This window comes from Nelusetta ayraudi, unplaced genomic scaffold (genome assembly GCF_046127955.1).
Source record: "Nelusetta ayraudi isolate G7.1 ecotype Tasmania unplaced genomic scaffold, CSIRO-AGI_Nayr_v1 ptg000042l, whole genome shotgun sequence".
NCBI lineage: Eukaryota > Metazoa > Chordata > Actinopteri > Tetraodontiformes > Monacanthidae > Nelusetta > Nelusetta ayraudi.
Window position 1 is genome coordinate 1,727,501 of NW_027466092.1, and position 18,030 is coordinate 1,745,530.

An 18,030-nucleotide genomic window follows, 5' to 3' on the forward strand; every position below is an offset into this window, starting at 1 on the left:
GATTAGGCTTCTTATCTGCTCAGTGCTGGTTATGTGCTTTGGTCCAACAAAAATACCGCACAGAGTTGGCCTCCGTACCATTTATGCTGACTGCTTGCAGCCCTTTCGCATCCCTCCAGCTGCTACTATTGGCTCTCATTGATGTCTGAAAATATAAATATGTTTTTAAAATACTGTATATAGCAGAATATGTGATGCACAAGATTGTGGCAGCACCTTATAATTCGGCACTGTGAATTGGAATGAGCTTAATGGTTCATTTATTGTTTTTTTTATTATTATTTCATTAGTTACTGTTATTCTTATTCTTTATTTATTACTTCCTCTGACGTGAAATATTGTCAAAAGGACAAACAAATCCAGAGATTCTCTGTAGGAGAATCTTTTCATCAATATTTCTCATCCCCTGACTCACACACTCACACTCACACACATACACACGCGCACACAGAGAGACGGACACTCGTGCGCTGTACATGTGAAGAGTCATCCCATGTCCATGTGAAAGCAGTAATGCCATAATTGCCCTCATCCTGTTGACTAATCAGGAACCCTGTGGCTCTCCCAGCATGCTTTGCTTCTTGATCTCAGGTTCCTCAGGGTGACTCAAGGTCATGACGACACAGGGGCCTCGTTTCTCAGTCAGATCACATCTCTAAAATCCTTTATTCGCCAGTACAATCAGCATAAACTTGTCCTCTACACAGAAACACACAAAAACCATCAAATGGAAAAAAAATCTTTACATAGATTTGAATTTTTTTTTTAAAAGTTAAATACATTCTTTTGTTTGTTAAAAAAAGATAAATTTTCATTTCTACACTATGTACAAATACAGTAAGCCAGTGGTTAGAATATACATGTGTATGTGTCAATGTACAGGTAGTGAACCGCACAGGGAGGGGAGGGGGGGACATGAGCGAGGAGCTACAGTGGCGGGGGCGGGGCCAAGACTTAGCTGCCAATTTCAGTCGTTTCCTCTGCAGGTTTGGATTCAGGCCTGCCGCTCTCTGGGGCTCACGTCCCCGATTCCCAAGACTCACCGCGCTGTGACAAATAATTCACTCTGAGCTGAATTGGACTCCATCTTCCGGAGGTTGTTCAAGCCTCCTCTGGGCCAAAGGTTGGCCAGAGTGTAGAAAAGGTGGCTGTGCAATGAAGGGACGGGCGGGCGGGCGGGTGGACGGGTAGTTAATTCATTTTTTTTTTTTTTGTTTTACTCCCCCCAAAGTACAGTTGAAGTAAAAACAAGTGTGCTAAAAGAGTGTTAACACCTGCCATCAGCACATCCATCTTTGAAAAGGGGGGATTGCATGGCAACCACCATCCTCCTCCTCCAAACTATACAATGAAAAATGAAAAGGGAGGATAAAATATTGACTAGTGATTGCCGATTTTCATTCAATTTGTTCATTTTGCACTTTGCTGCAAAAATAGGCGTAACTCTCTCAGAAGAGGGATTTTTATTCCTCTTCTTCTCTTTTTTACTTTTATTCTAAGCTAATCAGCATTTTTGTGTGTAGACAACAGCAGTGTGTTCGGGAAGAGTCCAGAGTGGTTTGGTTATAGCTGAATGTGTGTGTGTCCGTAGCATCTACATGATAAATGTTGTGAAAGGGAGAAGCGCCCCCCTGCTCCGCCGGGGGGGCGGATCCAGCTCTGGCGAAAGAGGTTCAGCTCAGCTCACTGTGGCCACCGCTGTCTCCCCGCCCTCCTCCACCTTGCCGCCCTTGCCCATAGCCTTCATTTTGTCCATGATGTCAGTGAAGGTCTCCTTGACTGTCTTCTCCAGGATCCAGCCCTCACTCTCGCTCTCCGGGTCCTCTGGGTTGGCCAGCGTGGACAGGGAGCTGTTGACGTACTGCAGGCCCACCGTCACCGCCACCTGCAGTGTGCGGGGACAAGAAACAACAGAAAAATGAATCCTCCCTGCAACTGTAAACACATGCACTCATCCACATTTGAAAACATGACACACATTGGTTAAATAAAGCTTAAAAAACATTATTAATACCCTTAAGTACCTTAAAATAACAACTATTGAATTTTTATTCATAATATAATATTGCTTACAGCTGTGACTGCCTAAATGAAGTGATATGTGGAATGTTTGCAGTACGACGAGAGCAATCTTCTGCAACTTCTTTTGGATTTGTGCGCCAATAAAACAATAAGTGTAGCATCATTTTTTGTAAGTGTCTTGCCTCAGTATTTTATTCACTACCAAGAATTGTAAGAAGTAATTAGAGCCTGCTGCAGCCGACGCCTTTAGCAGGAAGCGGCTCCCCTCCCATCAGATTAACTCTTGACTCTGACCCGTCTCAGCATAGAGTTGCTTGCGTAACTATTAAACCGGGAACTCCTCTTGGCTGAGAGGCGGCATGGCCTCCAGAGTGTCTCCAGAATCCATCTTTTTAGGATGGGAGTTTGTTAGGCGGATTTGTGGCGATGCACAGGTTGTCGTATCAGCCCCCTCTTTTGTGTTAAAAGCTAAACAGATTCTTCAGGACACACAACAAATAGCAGATGCTGCCAGCAGGGTTTCTGGAGAGAGTTTAGGGATTAAAAAGTAACAGGTGAGGTTCAGCCAATAAGATGCCAAAGGTGCTGTGGGGTAAAGGAGGTAACGGAGGAGGACAGACGGCGTGACACTCAGAATGAGGACGTGGTTGTTTTGGAAGGAAGAATATTGTGTGTGTGTGTGTGTGTGTGTGTGTGTGTGTGTGTGTGTGTGTGTGTGTGTGTGTGTGTGTGTGTGTGTGTGTATGCGTGCATGTGCAACAGTGTTGGAGTTAAGTGCCAACTGTGTCATGGCGGCTTTATGTTTGGCTTATAACCTCCCATCACTGTCCTGTGCTGAACTCAGTCCCAACTATCTAGCAAGTGATGACATTTCTCTGTTAATGTTACTTAACTTGGATGTTTGACCCCCTGGTTTAAAAGGTTTGACCCAAAAGACCCGTTTTTACCCAGTTTGCACGAATAAAATGTAACCAAAAGAGTTGGTTACAGGATTGACTTTAGGATATAAAAGCAACTTGTGGCGGTTTGAATCTTCCTGCTCAATTTTGTGCGTCAATTTATGTACTCATTTTATTAAGGTATTGACATGGTTTACATTCCCCATATAAATTCTCAAACACAGAATTTTTTTTTATTATTATTATTATTATTATTATTATTATTATTATTATATCCAGAATAATGTTGTGTTGGCTTTTCAAATGTATTAATTATATTTGTGACTAATTGTTTCATTTTCTTTCCTCTAAAGAAATTAACCAAAAGTTTCAGATGACATCATCAGGGATGAAAACTCTTAAATAATTGTTTTCTTATAAACTATAATCATTTAAAATAATTGTTCAAATGCTGTTGCCTGATGTGTCTGCTTCCAAGATCAACACTGGGCCAATAACGCAGAATGAATGTCGTAGCTGGAGAGTTTCACGTGTGAGTTTGTGTTGGTGCGTGTGTGTGTGATTTTTCATGATGACCTCTGACCTCAAGCATGGTGACCAGCACCACCAGAATCCCAATGGTGGTCATCATGCCGCCGTAGTAGGAGAGCAGGGCCTCGCGGCAGCCGCGCTTCCACACGTTGAGCTCCTCGGTGTAGTGGTCGTAGCTGTAGTAGGCGGAGTTGTTGGTCATCTGCACCTGGATGCAGGGCCGTGGGGAGCTGGGGTTGCAGCAGCTGAACGGCACGCCGTCCATCAGGTACTGGCCGTCCACATTGCTGCCAATGCGGCTAAGAGGATGAGGTAGAGGGTCATTGTGTTTATGTCACGTTATGATGGGAGGGAGGTGAGAGTGAGGTGGGCGGTCAAAGGTCGGGGAACTACATAAGGCAACCGGGTCAATATTAGAGTTGCCAAAAATAACTGTGGCTCATGTTTTTTTTTCAGACGCCATTCAAAGCAAATAAATGGGCGTTTCCCTCGGAACACAAGTCGTCCCAGGCCTTCATCCCACCAACATCCACGCCACATCTCAAAAACACTGACAAAGCACTGTGCTCTCTACATAAATTATGGAAACAAAGCAAGACATGTATAACAGAAGCAGTGCTGAAGGGACTTTGAAAATAATTTTCAACAGTATCTTGCAATATTCATTCATTCATTCATCTTCTATACCCGCTTATTCCTATTCAGGGTAACGGGGGCCTGCTGGAGTCTATCCCAGCTGTCTTAGGGCGAAGGCAGGGTGACACCCTGGACAAGTCGCCACTTCATCGCAGGGCATCTTGCAATATCTCTTTTTGTATTTCATGTTTTTTCCACGTAAAAACTGCTTCTCTTTTTATCCTAACTTCTGTCCTAAAAACCCTCGGGAGGTATGAACTTGAAAAAAAAAGATAAAAGAAAACAAAAACCTTCATGAGTAAGTCTGCAAATATCCCATCAGTGAAATCTGTCTTATTTCAAGAGCTTGACCCAAATTAAAACCCTGTCTTGGTTTGGATTGATAGTAGTAGGTCAGCGGAAAAACACGCACAGGTCCATCACAAAGACTTGAGAAGATCAGAGGTGGCTCAGTGATCTCTGCTCACATTAACACCTTAGGGCCTATCTGGGTCAATTTTATGGAACAAGAAGCTCCGACTGGGAAACACCTCTGAAAGAGTCATTGATTTAACGTATTGGTTAAGTGATGTTTGATGTGAATATTTAGAGTTTGATGAGACCTCTGGCTAATTATGCTTAAATTAATTTAAATATTTTTTGCTCATTGTAATTATTATCATTAATGATAATAAATTGTGGGGAAAGGTCGTGTTGTAATGTGGTTCTCAGTGTTTGCACAGCTTCTAGACAACATTACGCATTTAACTGTGGGAGAGTGCTAACTTGGGAACATTGCCAGCTCTTCTGCTGATTGGTCAGGACACTGAGTCTCGAAGGCAATTTACGCGGTAATCCTGGAGATTAAATCTAGTCATCAGTCAACACTTAAAACTGACCTCTTTACAACTCTCTCACACGGGGGCGATACTGAAGAGACCAAGAGGATCTCAACACATTTAGAGAAGTTTAACAAATCTGAACCAGACTGGTATCTATTCAGGAATTGATCTCATGGCCTGTGCATAGAGTCAACCAGGACCCTTCTTCTGGCTTTGTCCAAAAAACTGCATGGTAACCTCCTCCGTCCTGGTTCCAGGGAAGCCCCCCACTCCATCCCATTGATGCTAATCCTTTGTGAACTACAGTGAACGATACACCTCCTCTGAACCACCTTCAAATACACTTATGCTCCAATGTAGATGGACAATCCATAAAGCACTGCAATAATGCACCCACTGACATTCACATCACTATCAAATCACACACCAGCTATCTACAACCTGAAGGTCAGACTAGGTTTTATTTTCCTACTTGCCACTTACTCTTTGACCTCCTTGGCGCTGAAGTCCAGGTAGCGGTTGCTCACCCATTGGATCTCAAACCAATCTCTGTAGTTGTCGTTCCCACAGCAGCGAAACTCCATCTGCATCAGGTCCAGGGTCCTCTTCATGTAGCACCGCCCGGGTGTGTCTGTGTCTTTGTAGAACTTCATGCCGTTCCTCAGGCCCTCGGTCAGCGTGAACTGCAGGGGGATCCTCATCACGAAGCACAGTAGGGCCGTCACGAACAGCAGAGCATTGAAGACCACGCAGAAGATCAGGAAATTCTTCAACATGGGCTTCCACTTGACGAACTTGGTAGGGTCCAGCGAGTCGTAGCAGATCTTGCCCCCTAAGGCGTTGATGCCACAGGCCACCAGACCCATGAATATGAGCAGGTTGGGCAAGAAGTGGCTCTCGTTGTTGTCCATAAGTTCTGAGCGCTTTCGCAGCTCAATCTTGAAGAAGAGGCCCATACTGAAGACCAGCACACCGGCCATCACGGCAGACCAGTACATGAACCAGACCGTCTGAGCGAGTTTTACCCGCTTCTTCAGGTCGAACTTGACCAACATCAGAGCCATGGCTCGACCTGTGTGAGAGCCCTTGCCTGTGGAGGAGAAAGACTCGAGTGGTGTTCTTCAGCAGGAGATGCTCCAAAATTCCAAGAGAACTTCTTTGTCCTTCAAAGCTGCAGTTCCTCTTCCCAGTTTCTTCTTCTTCTATCAGGGGTGGTCCAGCAGGAAAGGAGACTCAGCTCAGACTGTAATCCATCCCAGAGCCAAACAGCAGAGGTGGAGGAACCCAGAGGAGCACGAGCAGCGCTGGAGGGTTACTTCTCCAGGGCTTTGGCCTCTTCCATTGTGACGCAAATTTGAAATTTCAAAATATCTAAATGAATCCAAACTTACTTTCAATGTCTTTTTCCTACCTTATCACACAGGTGAGGCTAATTGCGGTGCTGCGTTGTGCCGGGGAGCTGAAGGAAAGTCGCCGATCCTCATGATTAAACTCAAAGTTGCAGTACGTCATGTTAAGCTCCTGTAAGAGGCCTGATCCAATTTACAGAAATCCTTCCTCACAAGATGAGCTCTATCGTAAGCTGCTGCAAGGGCCCATAATTGGTTTTGTGTGTTCACGTGGTCATGGTTGCCTTGGTGGAGCACACCAGGGGCCCTCATGGCGTCATCTGATGCCTGTAAGAGACCCTGGACATGAAAGTTGTGCTAATAATGGAAATGGAGCCCAACCAGTCACACGCAGGGTCTACAAGTTCACCGCTGGCCGGATGTTGGTCTGCTTATGTCCCAGTAACCCACTCATAGTAATTAAAGAGCTTCGAGGCTTAAAAATCAATTGCCTCCCCTTTACAGAACCAAGCTGGTTGTCAAGTCATTAACTTGTGTGCAAGAAGCAGGAACAAAGAGGTGATCACTGATCACTCAGAAGTAAAGCAACAAGCACTTTCATCAACTTTTACTTTTAAAAGTGCTCTTCACTTGTTAGTAGAACCCAGCCTGGAAAAAAAGCCAAGAACCTGCAGACTTTTGACGTGGACGATTGAAGCCACGTTCCAACACTTTTATGTAGCTGTTCTTGTCGAATGCTGTGCAGATAGTGTCTTCATTGATATGTATATATACATGCATATATATTTATACAAGCATCTATATGTATACACACACACACACACACACACACACACACATATATACGTATCTATCTATCTATCTATCTATATATATATATATATATATATATATATATATATATGTATATATATATATATATATATATATATATATATATATATATATATATATCATAATACTTAAATGTTCAAGGTCACAATCATCTCCTCTCATCTTGTCCACAAAAATATATATTTTTGTATTTTTTCTACTGATGTGAATTGAGAATTCTGAGAAAATTGATAAAAGAAACAGCAAATATATCAAGAATGTCTGAGCAGTGTTTTGTAAATTGGGAGTATGTTTATTTTTCTTTAGCACACATTAGACAAACATACTCTGTGATGAAGAAGCGACCTGTCCTGGGTGTGACCCCACACCACCACCCTGACAACAGGAGAAGCAGTGATGGAAACTGGCTGACAAATGATGCAGACATTCATACCAAATTCAATATATCAATGTTTAGCACTCAATTGTTCTCACATAACTTCAAAATAAACAAAGCACTTAAGACAATATGTGTCAAAAAGGTACGTTGATTTGTTTAATAATTCATTGGTCAACATTCCGATTACAGACTTATATTCAGTCAGTGACTTGAATTGGAGATTAACACAGCAAGCTGTTGATTAAACATTAAGAAACCGAGGTCGGTGTTTGAGAATAAACAGGCATGAGTTCTAAATAACATTCTGTAAGTTTTTGTTCTTTGTGGGATTTGACCATAAAGTGCACAGAGGTAAACAACATGACAGTGGTCTATCAGTCCCAGCTCGTTTTCCTGTCTGCCTCCAGAATGACAGTCCAGTTTGGGGAGGGGGTTCCTGCAGCCAGCCAGTTGAAATCATCCACCTGGCTCCAGTTGTTGCGCTCTTGGTCGAGGCCAGACGCAGCGAAGTCCTCCTCCAGGGTGGGGTATGACCAGGTGAACGGGGCGAAGCCGACCCCCCGGCAGTCCTCGATGATGGCTCTGCTGGTGACGTGCAAATACACATGCGTGTCTGTGGTGTTGTGGGTCCGCAGCTGCTGACAGGGGAAAGCCAGTGTGCTGTTCTTGCACTGATCCACAAACACCGAGCTGGACACCGGGCCGCACAGGATCTCACAGCCGTCGATATGTTTGAGATGCAGTGTGCTGGGAGAACCATGCATGCGGACCCTGCAGTTAGTCAGGTGACTCAGCAGCACGTCTCGCCTTTGAATGTCCTCGGCCGTCTTGGTCAGAGACACACCGTCCATGTTGGAGAAGCCGCACTGCTCAGGGGCTGCAGCTCCATCCACCTGGTTAACCGAGCCAGAGGCTGAAGCAGCAGCCGGGGAGGGCGTGTCTGGCGCCGCCGCCGCAGTAGCAGAGACGTCGTCAGTAGCCTTCGTGCGAGATCGAAAGGCGAATCGTTTCTTGGGCAGGAGCTCCTCCCTGATCTCGGCAAGGCTGGCTTGGAGCTTCTGGAGAGCGGTCTGGGCCTTCTCCAGGACGTGCGGGGTCAGAAACATGGTGCTGTCGTTAAGGAACTTCTGCAGCTGGGCGGTTTTAGCCGTGGCCTCCTCCAGCCGCTCGGTTCCCACCGACCGCTCGACCCCGGAGCAGCCGGACAGGAGCTCCTCGATGGAGGCCCGCTCGGCGCCGAAGGTGCTGGAGAAGTACTCGCTCTGTTCCTCGGCGACAGCGTGGCTCTCTTTGTCCTCCCTCCTCCGCTCGGCGTCCTTCACCCTGCTCTCGTGTCGCTTCTGGAGTCGCTCCTGGATCTTGGCGGCGCGGCGCTCGGCGTCAAACACATTTTCAACACTCACATCGGCTACTTCCTCCATGTTGCTGGACTGTCGGCGCTTGCAGAAGTGACGTCACATGTCTCCCTGCTGAGTCAAACCACGAGAGTCGTGCTTACTGCCCCCTGTTGTCTAGGAGGGTACTATATAGGGTAAATAAACCCAAATGGAAGAAAACAGTAGTTTTATATCAGCTACTTAAAATGGACTGACTGACGACATGGGCTCGGGAGATTCACAATGCATATAGATTCTCTTAGATCTTTTATGGGAACCATGTAACGCCTCTCTGACTGGAGCAAATCAGACTCGGAGTATACAAGGTATTCCCCTTGCTTACCTAATTACACGTAATTACACTATCCTAAAAAAAATAAAATAAAAATCTTTTGTACGGGAGTGTCATTTCTCACCCCCATCACTTTAATTACTGTGTGAAGCAGCTGGTTTAGGTTTGCCTTCAGTAATATTATTCTTTCAAAACCACGGTCTTCGTCACAGCCGTACAATTACATTTGAAAAAAATACATTTGACTGACTGCCTTTCTAATGTTTAATGTAGAACAGAAAAAAAAAAATCACACACAAGGATGTTTAAAGTCCAGTCATGCAATTTTTTTTAAACTCTTCATAAAAAGGACTTTAATATAGTGTAAAATGAGATGATACTTTCATTCTTGTGCCTACAGGGAACAGGCCAAATGTTTAAGCAAATTTAAAAATACAATATTACCACGTCTGTATGTGACTCCTGGGGCGCATACCGATAAAAAGAAATTGTGGCAATGTGAAACTGGCGTCAGTGGTAGTCGTTTTTATAGCCGTAAAAAAAAAGGAAAAAAAATCTGCACTACCTGGACTACGTTAAGGTGTGTCCAATAGAGGCCCGCCCCCTACTGTTGATAGTGATTTGAACATACTGTATTTATTTCCAACTCATGGGAACAAAATATGGTGGAAATTGCACCAAAACACACATATGCCTAGTTTGTTAATTAATGTCATACTGGTGCTTCGTCGTTTACCTATTCAAATTCGGCCAGCCGCGTTCCACCGCCGTGGATTGGTGACTAGGGCTGCCGCGTTCCCTGCACTACCCCTTCAACCCGTGCGGTGATGGCGAGGAAACCCCGTTGACAAGGCACTGCTTTTTCATGACGGTGAGTTTCCCCTTTGAGTGTATTATAATTTTGTGATAAAAATTTCAAGGAAAAAACACACACAGCCTCCTTCCTCCCTTCCTTCAGGGAGGGTAGTGAGTCTGAGCGGAGAGAAAAATCTATCCGAGACAGAACAGGGACAGTGAGAGAAAATATGTGAGTGGGAGAGGGAGAAGAAGGAGGAGGAGGACAAGGAGGAGGTGGGGGGGAGCAAATTAAAAGTTGCCAAATGGAGATATTGGGTTTCAAGAGGAGTGAGACAGGAGTAGAAAAAAGGGTTTGCCTCTTTTGCGTCGCCTTTATGTTTTGCTTATCGGGATTAATTTGTGTGGCTGGACGACGTGTAGTGCCGCGGCATTTTCGACCAATTCCTGCCGTCGTCGTTCCAGACAGGCGCCACAGCCATCACGCGGCTAGCTAACCGGACCAGGCCGGCGGTTGTCGGGGTTTTTCCCCCCCGTGGTCCGCAGCCTTTTTCTCGGAGAAGCTGTCAGACCGGGAAGCGTCCTACCTAGCTCCGAACCCCCTCTCTCCCCGATCGAAACACGATGGCTCGACATATTGAAACAAATGTGACGGGTTTTTTTCCGCGCTGGCTGATGAGCCACATCGACGACAGACAATGGAAGCCTCTCGTACGGGGACGGCAGCAGAACACGTCAGCGACGAGCAATCGTGGACTGGCTGTCGACGGACGTTTTGTGCGGCTTGAATGCTATTATCTGTCAGTCGATTCGGCCTATATATTTTTTGGGAGGGGAAAATAGAACTCGCGAGCACACTGAACCAACAACCGGCGACGCCATTCAGCAGCACTAGCTTGGTTCGCGTCGGGGCTGAACGTTCCTGGGAGGATTTCACAGGCTCATCATTCCATCGAAATTGCTCTTTTTTCAAAAAGCTCAAATGTGTGAAAATGTATTGCGTTTTTTGGCCGACATGAACAAAATTGGCGACGTATGTGCATCTTCATAGAGGATTAAAATTGTTGTCTTTTTAGAATGCTGACGCCGGGCTCTGTGTAGACACAGCTAACGTTGCTTCAAGAAACGGTATTTTCTTCTCCCCTTTAAGCGGAGCAATTCGGTAATGTTTTCCTCTCCCAGCCAAAAGTTGGTCCTTGGAGCGAAATAAACAAACGTTATTCTTCGGATATCCGTTATTGTGTTGGGAAAGAGCTCAACGCTCTTGGTGTAAACTAACCACAAAACTCAACTCAAAAGTCCTGTCGAATAAAATGTCTTGAACAACAACAACCGCGTTTTGACCCGTCTTCGCCATCCGTACACGAAGCCCGCCTGTGCTTCACAACAGCTTTTATTTATACAAGTTAGGCAGTAGTGCCTTTATCGTGTTTTGGGGGGACTTTAAAGTCGCTGTGCGGTCATTTCCAGCCCCGCTGCCCTGTACAGGACGACTCTTGTCTTCCTTTGTTCCCCTCCTGCAGCCAAAGATGGAGGCCGAACGTGTTTCGGTAGTGAAGAAGACGGGCTGACACAAGAACAGCCATTTTGTTTCACTGCGGCGCACACTTCAGTCCTCCTCCTCCTCCACCACTCGAAACCCCACTGAAACGGAGCAAATGTTGAACAAAATTGTCATTCAGTTGCACAAATAATTTGCAATGTTCTGACTTCTTTTCCCACAACGTGCTTCCTCTTGGGCAGGAGTCCAAGAAAAATTCAGAGGAGAATAAAATAGATCTTACCTGCCCCTGTCTTTAAAACAAATAACCCCGACACATTCTTTTCATGTTTTCCCCTCTATTTGTGTCACAAACAGCTAAAATGGCATCATACCTCACAGTAGGTAAACATAAAGCCTGTGACCCCTGTGAGGGGTGGAAAGGCAAACTTGAAGGTCTAAAAAGAGAAGGGTGGACTTTATTTTCCCTTCACGGCCAAGACAACCAATGTGGACCAGAGTGTGAGGGTGATGGGTGGGAGCTGCGTGTCAGAGACACACGTCTATAGGTGTGAACCGAGGCCATCCTCCTCAGAAAATACGTACACGGCTCCTGTTGCAGTGAATAAACGCACTCATTGCCCCCCCCCCCCCCCCCACACTACTTCCTCTCCAGTCTGTTTTCTCCCACGCCCATCTCTCTGGCCTTGTTGCCTTGCCTGTCCGCCTCCTTCTGCAACACTCCCGCAACTATGATTAAAGTTTGACAATGTGACTAAATGCACTTTCTCACTCTGCAGACAAGGACACAAATGGTGTTAAATGACTGAATCCATGCTTCCTGCAGGAAATCTGTAAGTGGGATGTCCTTGCTACTGAAATAATGATACAGCATGAACTCTGCTGTTCACACAAGTTCTGAAAAAGGAAAAACAACCTACATATGCACTAGTACAAATGAGTTTGTAACTTTGTCCAACTTCTCATCTGCAACATTTTGTCCCTGCGTAATCTTTCAGGTGTCATGGATGATGAGGAAGATCGTCATCTTCTGGATATTTTAGGGTAAAAAATGTGACATTTGACATTGTAGATAACTTTGAATGGACTTTGAATAGATGAAACGACTTTTTGTCTTGAGATTTTGTCTTATTTCTGTAATGGTGAATGTTCTCTTTTTTAAGGTAAAGTTTAACAACTCATTTTTTTGCCTGGGGAAAAAATGTTCACCATTAAACAAACAAGACAAAAATAATTACTTTGAGCTATGTTAAATGGAAATGGAAATGAAAAACAACAGAAAAGCCCTGTAGATGTAGTGCAGTGATAATCCACTGGTCTGGCCCAGGTTATGAGGGATTAAAAAAACACAAATGTGAATGAAAGGGTTTGTCTCTTGGGCCCTAAGACCTCTTATATAACCTTTTTCAGAGATGTGGACGCATTGAACGATTATCTCCATGGAAGCAACAGCAAGGCTGTGAGTGACTCCACCAGAATGTGTTCACAATCACCCATTCTTAGAAGAAAAAATCAGTTTGAATAGTCACCAAAAGGTTTGGTGCCTCAAGTTCACTTCGTCACACTGTGTTGTTTTTGTAGATTGAGGAGGATGATGTAACAAATGCAGCAGCGTACGGGTCGGATGGATCCTTCTTTGCTAACAACGCGGTGAGTTTACCCCGTTTCACACTGCATGACCTTGTTGTTGAAGACGCTGAACCATGTGATCGTTCTGTATTCAGGTCAGATGATGGGGGTTCTCACTTTGTCTCCCTTCCAAACCCTTCATTCAAGGCTGGCTCCAACAGCGGCCTCAAGGAAGCCTCCTCCTCAGTGGGCCAGTTTGGCGAGGACTCAGCCGGGGCAGGCCTCCAGCTCTCCAGCAGCCTCTCATTCATCGAGGATGAATTGGGACCAGGGACCTCCCCCGGGGGGGTGGACCTCGGGGGAGAGGACCAACCTTTTGACATCCTGCAGAAGTCTCTCATGGAGGCCGACATCACCGAGCAGACGCTGGCCCAGGAGGCCTTGCTGGACTCGCAGGCTGCCCCCACCCTGGTGCAGGCGCCGGCCCCTTTCCCCTCCCAGGTGGTCTCCGGGGGTTACGGCGGGGGCGTGGTGACCACGGCGGGAGCTGCGTTTCCATCAGGTCACTTCCTGCAGGGCGTGTCCCAGCTGCCCAACGGCTCCGCCCAGCACATCCAGGTGCTGGGCTCCTTCGGGACAGCGGGTGGAGTCATGACTCTGAGCAACTTGGAGAGGCCTCCTCAGATCGTGCTGAGACCCGGGGCTCCCGTACCTGCAGCAGGGACTCCAGGCGGGGGGCAGGTGTACGCTCCGACGCCAGGTCAGATAGGCCAAGTGGGTTTACCCTTCAAAAACATCCCTCTGCAAAACATCATCATCCAGCGTGGCCCAGGTGGCACCCAGACGCTGGTCAGACCCATCCAGCCGAAACCTCTCCAGGCCGGCACTCAGACCGTCTACAGCCTGGGTCTGCAGCCCGCCAACACCACCATTGCTAACGTTCTGAACGCAGCCGCTCCCGGTGGCCAGTACACGGCCAACGGATCCATCGTGGTGCAACCGCCGCTGGAGCAGCAGCAGCAGCCAGCGCCACAGACTCAGACTGGCCTCGCAGCCGGACAGTTCCTGCTGCCTGGCTCTCTGGCGCTGACGCCGGCCAGCAGCGTTCACAGCAGCTCGGCCGAGCCCAGCGCCGGCGGCCTCATTACCAGTCAGGGCGCCGTTCAAATCGTCACAGGCCAGAACTTCAGCGCGGCGCCAGGGGGCCCGTTGATCCTGAATCCGGGGGTCGTCGCCGGGAGTCAGGCTGGAGGGTCCGTCACCCAGACCTGGACCGGGGTCACCTGCACCAGCTCCACCCCGGTGCAGGGGCGACTGACCCTAGTGGGCCCGGCCGTGACGGGGGTCTGCGGTCAGGGTCAGGTGGCGGCGAGCCCCGTTCAGCGCTTGCTATTGACGCAGAGCCAGAACTCCACCTCCCAGTCGCCGCTGCCTGGAGCTGTGACAGCAGAGCAGCAGGACTTCCGACAGGTACAATCACACCCTGGTGTTGCTGCTTCCTCCTGAGTACCTCACCCACAACACTTACAATTCATATCCATATATGTGTATTATTTTGCTTTAGAATTCCTCATCACCTGCCATCAAACAAGAGTGCCAGGTGCAGCTCAGCACCGTCCACGGTAACAGGCTCATTCGTTTTTATTTACTGATTTACATTCAGTCTGCAGCTCCTCAACTTGATTTTTTTTACTTGACAGTCTCGTCGACGTTGAGTCAAGAGCCGACGCTAACCTCTCAGGTACATCACTCACTCACTCTGAGTCTATGTTTGTGTACATGGTATTAGTGAGTGTGTGTAACCACGAGGCTGTTTGTGTGCACTCCTCCGTCCACAGACCAGCGCTCAGAAGAGACCCGCCCCTCCACCACCGACCAAAGGAGGAATGTGAGTTATTGTTTTTTTTTAAACTACTAATGTACCGCTGTTGTTTGCTGCTGGTGGTCGTGGAGGAGAAGCAGAAGATGATCATCTTTTGTAGCAAATCTGTTGCTCGTCACTGTTGTTGTTGTTATGAGTCGTTGTCTGCGTCTCAAAGTTTTCCCTTTTTTAATCAGAATCCTTATTTCAAATTTCAATATGCAAACATAGACAATTAGTGAATGTCAGAGGACACAAACATCAGTATGACATCATCATATTTCAAGTCTTGTCAGTAAAAAACAAAAAGACAAAAACAGAAAAAGAAGTAAAAGGTCTATTATTTTTTATCTATATATTTATTGTATTTTTTATATTTCTATTCGTGATAGCTTGGAAAGGTATTGCAGCGTATTCCCACTTTTCTTATTTACGGTCAGCTGAGGTTGCGAGGTTGGGTGGGGCTATGACATCATAGTTTACAATAAAATCCTGTGTTTGTCTGTGTCGTCGTTTTTCAAGCTTTCCCACTCTGGAGCCCATTTTCAAAGTTGTGCGGTTTTGGTTTCTGACAACGGTGCTGAATTTGCGTGCCAAATATTACCTGTTTACTGTGAAAGCTGTTAAATTTTTAGAAAGGCAGACATCTCGCTGCCCTGCCCTGCGCTGCTCTCCCTCTCATGTCGCCCCTCCCACATCACGACCTCTCCGCCGGTCTGTCCAGGACTCTGCAGCAGCTGAGGAGGGACCACACTGGGGTTCAGAACCCAGACCGCCGTGGCTTCTCCTCCATCGACGAGGCCCTGCAGAGGCTCCTCCCATATCACGTGTTCCAGGGGACTCCGCCCAGCCTGGATGAGTTCTCACAAGGTGCAGCCTCAATCTCAATCCAGGACGTACATATTTCCCCTTGAAAATGTGACCAATGAGCAGCTCTGCCTCCTTGCCCCCTGCAGTGGATGAGGAGTTTGAGGCGGTGGCCACTCAGGTGCTGAAGAGGACCCAGAGCATGGTGAACAAGTACCGGCGGCTGCTGCTGGTGGAGGCTGAGGTGAGGCCGCCGCTCGCCACGACGCTAGGTGCACACATGCACTCATGCAGGCATTCATATACAGGTTGCCCCCCTCCCCCCCTCTTATTTTCGACCGCAGCGCTTCAGCCCGTCGTCGGAAATGGTGATGATCGATCGGACCTTCAACCAGGAGGAGCGCAGCAACCTGACGCAGGACAAGCGCATGGTGTTAGTGGACCCAGGTAAAGAGAGAGAGAGGAGTGAGGGGAGTGAGAGAGTGCACAAAGGTGTTGTGCTGATAAATGGAGGGATATTTGAGGGATCTCACCATTTGATTCGATTCTTGAGGTCACGGTTCCATTCAAAATCGATTCTCAATTCAAATGAATCTCGATTCAGCAGCTGATAAAGTGCAGAGTGTGTTAATCATTAGGCAAGTTATTTTTTTTCCCCAATTTGAACGCTCTATCTACGGGTTCAAATGATGTAAACAAAAACCTCTGCTATTGCAAAACTGAAGACCAAAGGTTCAACATTTCTTCATGCTCAGGTTGTACAAGAAGTGATAATGCCCTTTTACACAAAGAACATTTCACACAAATAACACAAATGAGTGTTTTGCATGATTTCTTTTTTTTTTGAGCCACAGCACATTTGTTACATTGAAAAAACATCCCATGGCACACCAACAACCAAAAATAAAATGACACTTTTTAGCCTCATGATAAAAACACTCTCTTAATGTATTCATTCTCACTCATGGCCAAATGTGTAAGGAAGCCTCTGAGTGAAGGAGGAAACGTTCAGAATTTTTTTTTATCGATACAGAATGATAGAGGATAAAAATCTCAACCCCATCCCCCCCACACCTCCCCACTGATACACAACAACATTGCACTGTGTTTGTCGTCAGACGGCTTCCTGGAAGACTTCTGCTGCGGGACTAAATCCAAGCTGTTCCGGGAACCCAGCCCGCCGCCGCCACCGCCGAGGCCGTTGTCCAGCTGCGGCCTCAGCCAATCAGACTGGAGCTCCAGCGAGCCGCCGTACAGGACTGACTCTCAGCCCGGCTACGGAGACCCGGGAGGGGGCGGAGCCGCCGGCACGGACGCAACAGTCAGGCTCCACCCTCTGCAAACAAAGAGTGTCCTGGAACTGAAGCAGCCCAGTAGCACCAGCAGCGCCAGCAGCCTCCTGCAAGGTAACCGCTCACCCTTCGCTAGCCCGGGGCCGCAGACTCACTACCAGGTGTCCCACCACCACCTGACCTCCCAGCAGCCCCAGTACTCCCCGCCCTCGCCGCCCAGCCAACCTGACACGGACTCGGCTCTGGAGGCTGCAGTCAACAGCATCCTGGAATGTTAAGACTGTTTCCTCATCGCTCACCTTTGGTTTTGGACATTTCAAAATGTTTTTTTTTGTTCTTCACAGTGAAGAGAGTCGACTGTCCAGTCCACTACCTGTGCCACGTAGCGCCCCCCCTCCTCCCCCTCCTCCCCCAATGCAATGTTCGTTTCCTGGTTTGTCGTCGGGGTCACAGAGGCTCCCATCGCACCGCAGCGCTGGCGAACACATTGATTGGCACTTGTTATGTTTTTTACGGTGTCGAGATCCGGGCATGTGTGCAATGCAATGAGACACCAAGTTGGAGGTTGTTGGGATGTTGTTGTTGTTGTTCTTGGGGAGCTCAGCGGGTGTATCGTTGGCAAGCATAGACGAGTGTTCCCGGAGGAAGCTCACACACACACACACACACACACACACACACACACACACACACACACACACACACACACACACACACACACTTTTATTTTATTTTATCTTAACAAAATGGGACAGGAAGTCAGCAAAAATGAAAAAAAAAATCAGAAGACAACAATGAAAAAAAAACAAAAAACTAAGATATTCTCAACACACGCATGACCTTGTTGTGCCAGTTGATGACCCCCCCCCTCTGTAAACTTTTGCTGACAAAATACATGGGACAAAATGACAAAACATGACTCTGTGCCTGATTTTACTCCCCCCAACAAGTGTTTACATGAAGAAGAGGCGGGGATTTTAAAAATGTGTGTGTGTATAGAATTAGTGCAGTTTAAACCCATGCGTAGCAAAATGGCTATTGCAGTGCTTCCATACACACACACACA

At 47.0% G+C, this 18,030-nt stretch overlaps 3 protein-coding genes and 1 long non-coding RNA gene across 8 annotated transcripts in view; 2 read left to right on the plus strand and 2 right to left on the minus strand.

Annotated features, from left to right (window-relative positions):
• LOC142893235 (uncharacterized) overlaps nt 1-3,075 on the plus strand; it is a 5,114-nt gene extending 2,039 nt beyond the window's left edge. For both annotated transcript variants that reach the window (XR_012927674.1, XR_012927673.1), the window contains exon 3: nt 1,793-3,075. This is a non-coding gene — a long non-coding RNA (uncharacterized LOC142893235). The remainder of the gene's footprint in view (nt 1-1,792) is intronic.
• On the minus strand, nt 1,489-6,852 carry prph2a (peripherin 2a (retinal degeneration, slow)). The gene is made up of 4 exons (XM_076033608.1): nt 6,321-6,852; nt 5,393-6,244; nt 3,505-3,751; nt 1,489-1,885 (listed from the first exon to the last, which is right to left on the minus strand). The coding sequence occupies exons 2-4, from the start codon at nt 5,971-5,973 to the stop codon at nt 1,679-1,681; spliced, it is 1,035 nt and encodes a 344-aa protein (XP_075889723.1). The 5' UTR covers nt 5,974-6,244; nt 6,321-6,852; the 3' UTR covers nt 1,489-1,678.
• A 753-nt stretch (nt 6,853-7,605) lies between these two features.
• tbcc (tubulin folding cofactor C) lies at nt 7,606-9,139 on the minus strand. The gene has a single exon (XM_076033607.1). It carries the CDS (start codon nt 8,890-8,892, stop codon nt 7,846-7,848), a length of 1,047 nt encoding a protein of 348 aa, XP_075889722.1. The 5' UTR covers nt 8,893-9,139; the 3' UTR covers nt 7,606-7,845.
• Nucleotides 9,140-9,833: 694 nt separating this feature from the next.
• bicral (BICRA like chromatin remodeling complex associated protein) lies at nt 9,834-17,804 on the plus strand. Of its 4 annotated transcripts, none has more exons than XM_076033583.1 (13): nt 9,834-10,010; nt 12,215-12,268; nt 12,434-12,479; nt 12,846-12,894; nt 13,017-13,085; nt 13,212-14,474; nt 14,569-14,626; nt 14,705-14,745; nt 14,843-14,892; nt 15,590-15,735; nt 15,822-15,916; nt 16,017-16,119; nt 16,791-17,804. In XM_076033583.1, the coding sequence occupies exons 3-13, from the start codon at nt 12,439-12,441 to the stop codon at nt 17,240-17,242; spliced, it is 2,367 nt and encodes a 788-aa protein (XP_075889698.1). In that variant the 5' UTR covers nt 9,834-10,010; nt 12,215-12,268; nt 12,434-12,438; the 3' UTR covers nt 17,243-17,804. The 4 variants fall into 4 exon arrangements, with proteins under 4 accessions (XP_075889698.1, XP_075889700.1, XP_075889699.1 ...); XM_076033585.1 differs by lacking the exon at nt 9,834-10,010 and adding an exon at nt 10,053-10,166; XM_076033584.1 differs by lacking the exon at nt 9,834-10,010 and adding an exon at nt 11,593-11,983.
• Nucleotides 17,805-18,030: the final 226 nt, after the last annotated feature.

Coding starts and splice junctions, on each gene's coding strand:
- bicral (XM_076033583.1), top strand. CDS start 12,439: ATGGATGATGAGGAAGATCGTCATCTTCTGGATATTTTAGG. Junction 12,895..13,016: donor ATGGAAGCAACAGCAAGGCT/GTGAGTGACTCC, acceptor TTGTTTTTGTAG/ATTGAGGAGGATGATGTAAC. Junction 15,917..16,016: donor TGCTGCTGGTGGAGGCTGAG/GTGAGGCCGCCG, acceptor TTTCGACCGCAG/CGCTTCAGCCCGTCGTCGGA.
- tbcc (XM_076033607.1), bottom strand. CDS start 8,892: ATGGAGGAAGTAGCCGATGTGAGTGTTGAAAATGTGTTTGACGCCGAG.
- prph2a (XM_076033608.1), bottom strand. CDS start 5,973: ATGGCTCTGATGTTGGTCAAGTTCGACCTGAAGAAGCGGGTAAAACTC. Junction 3,752..5,392: donor AGCGCCAAGGAGGTCAAAGA/GTAAGTGGCAAG, acceptor TCATCCTCTTAG/CCGCATTGGCAGCAATGTGG. Junction 1,886..3,504: donor TGCTGGTCACCATGCTTGAG/GTCAGAGGTCAT, acceptor CGCACACTGCAG/GTGGCGGTGACGGTGGGCCT.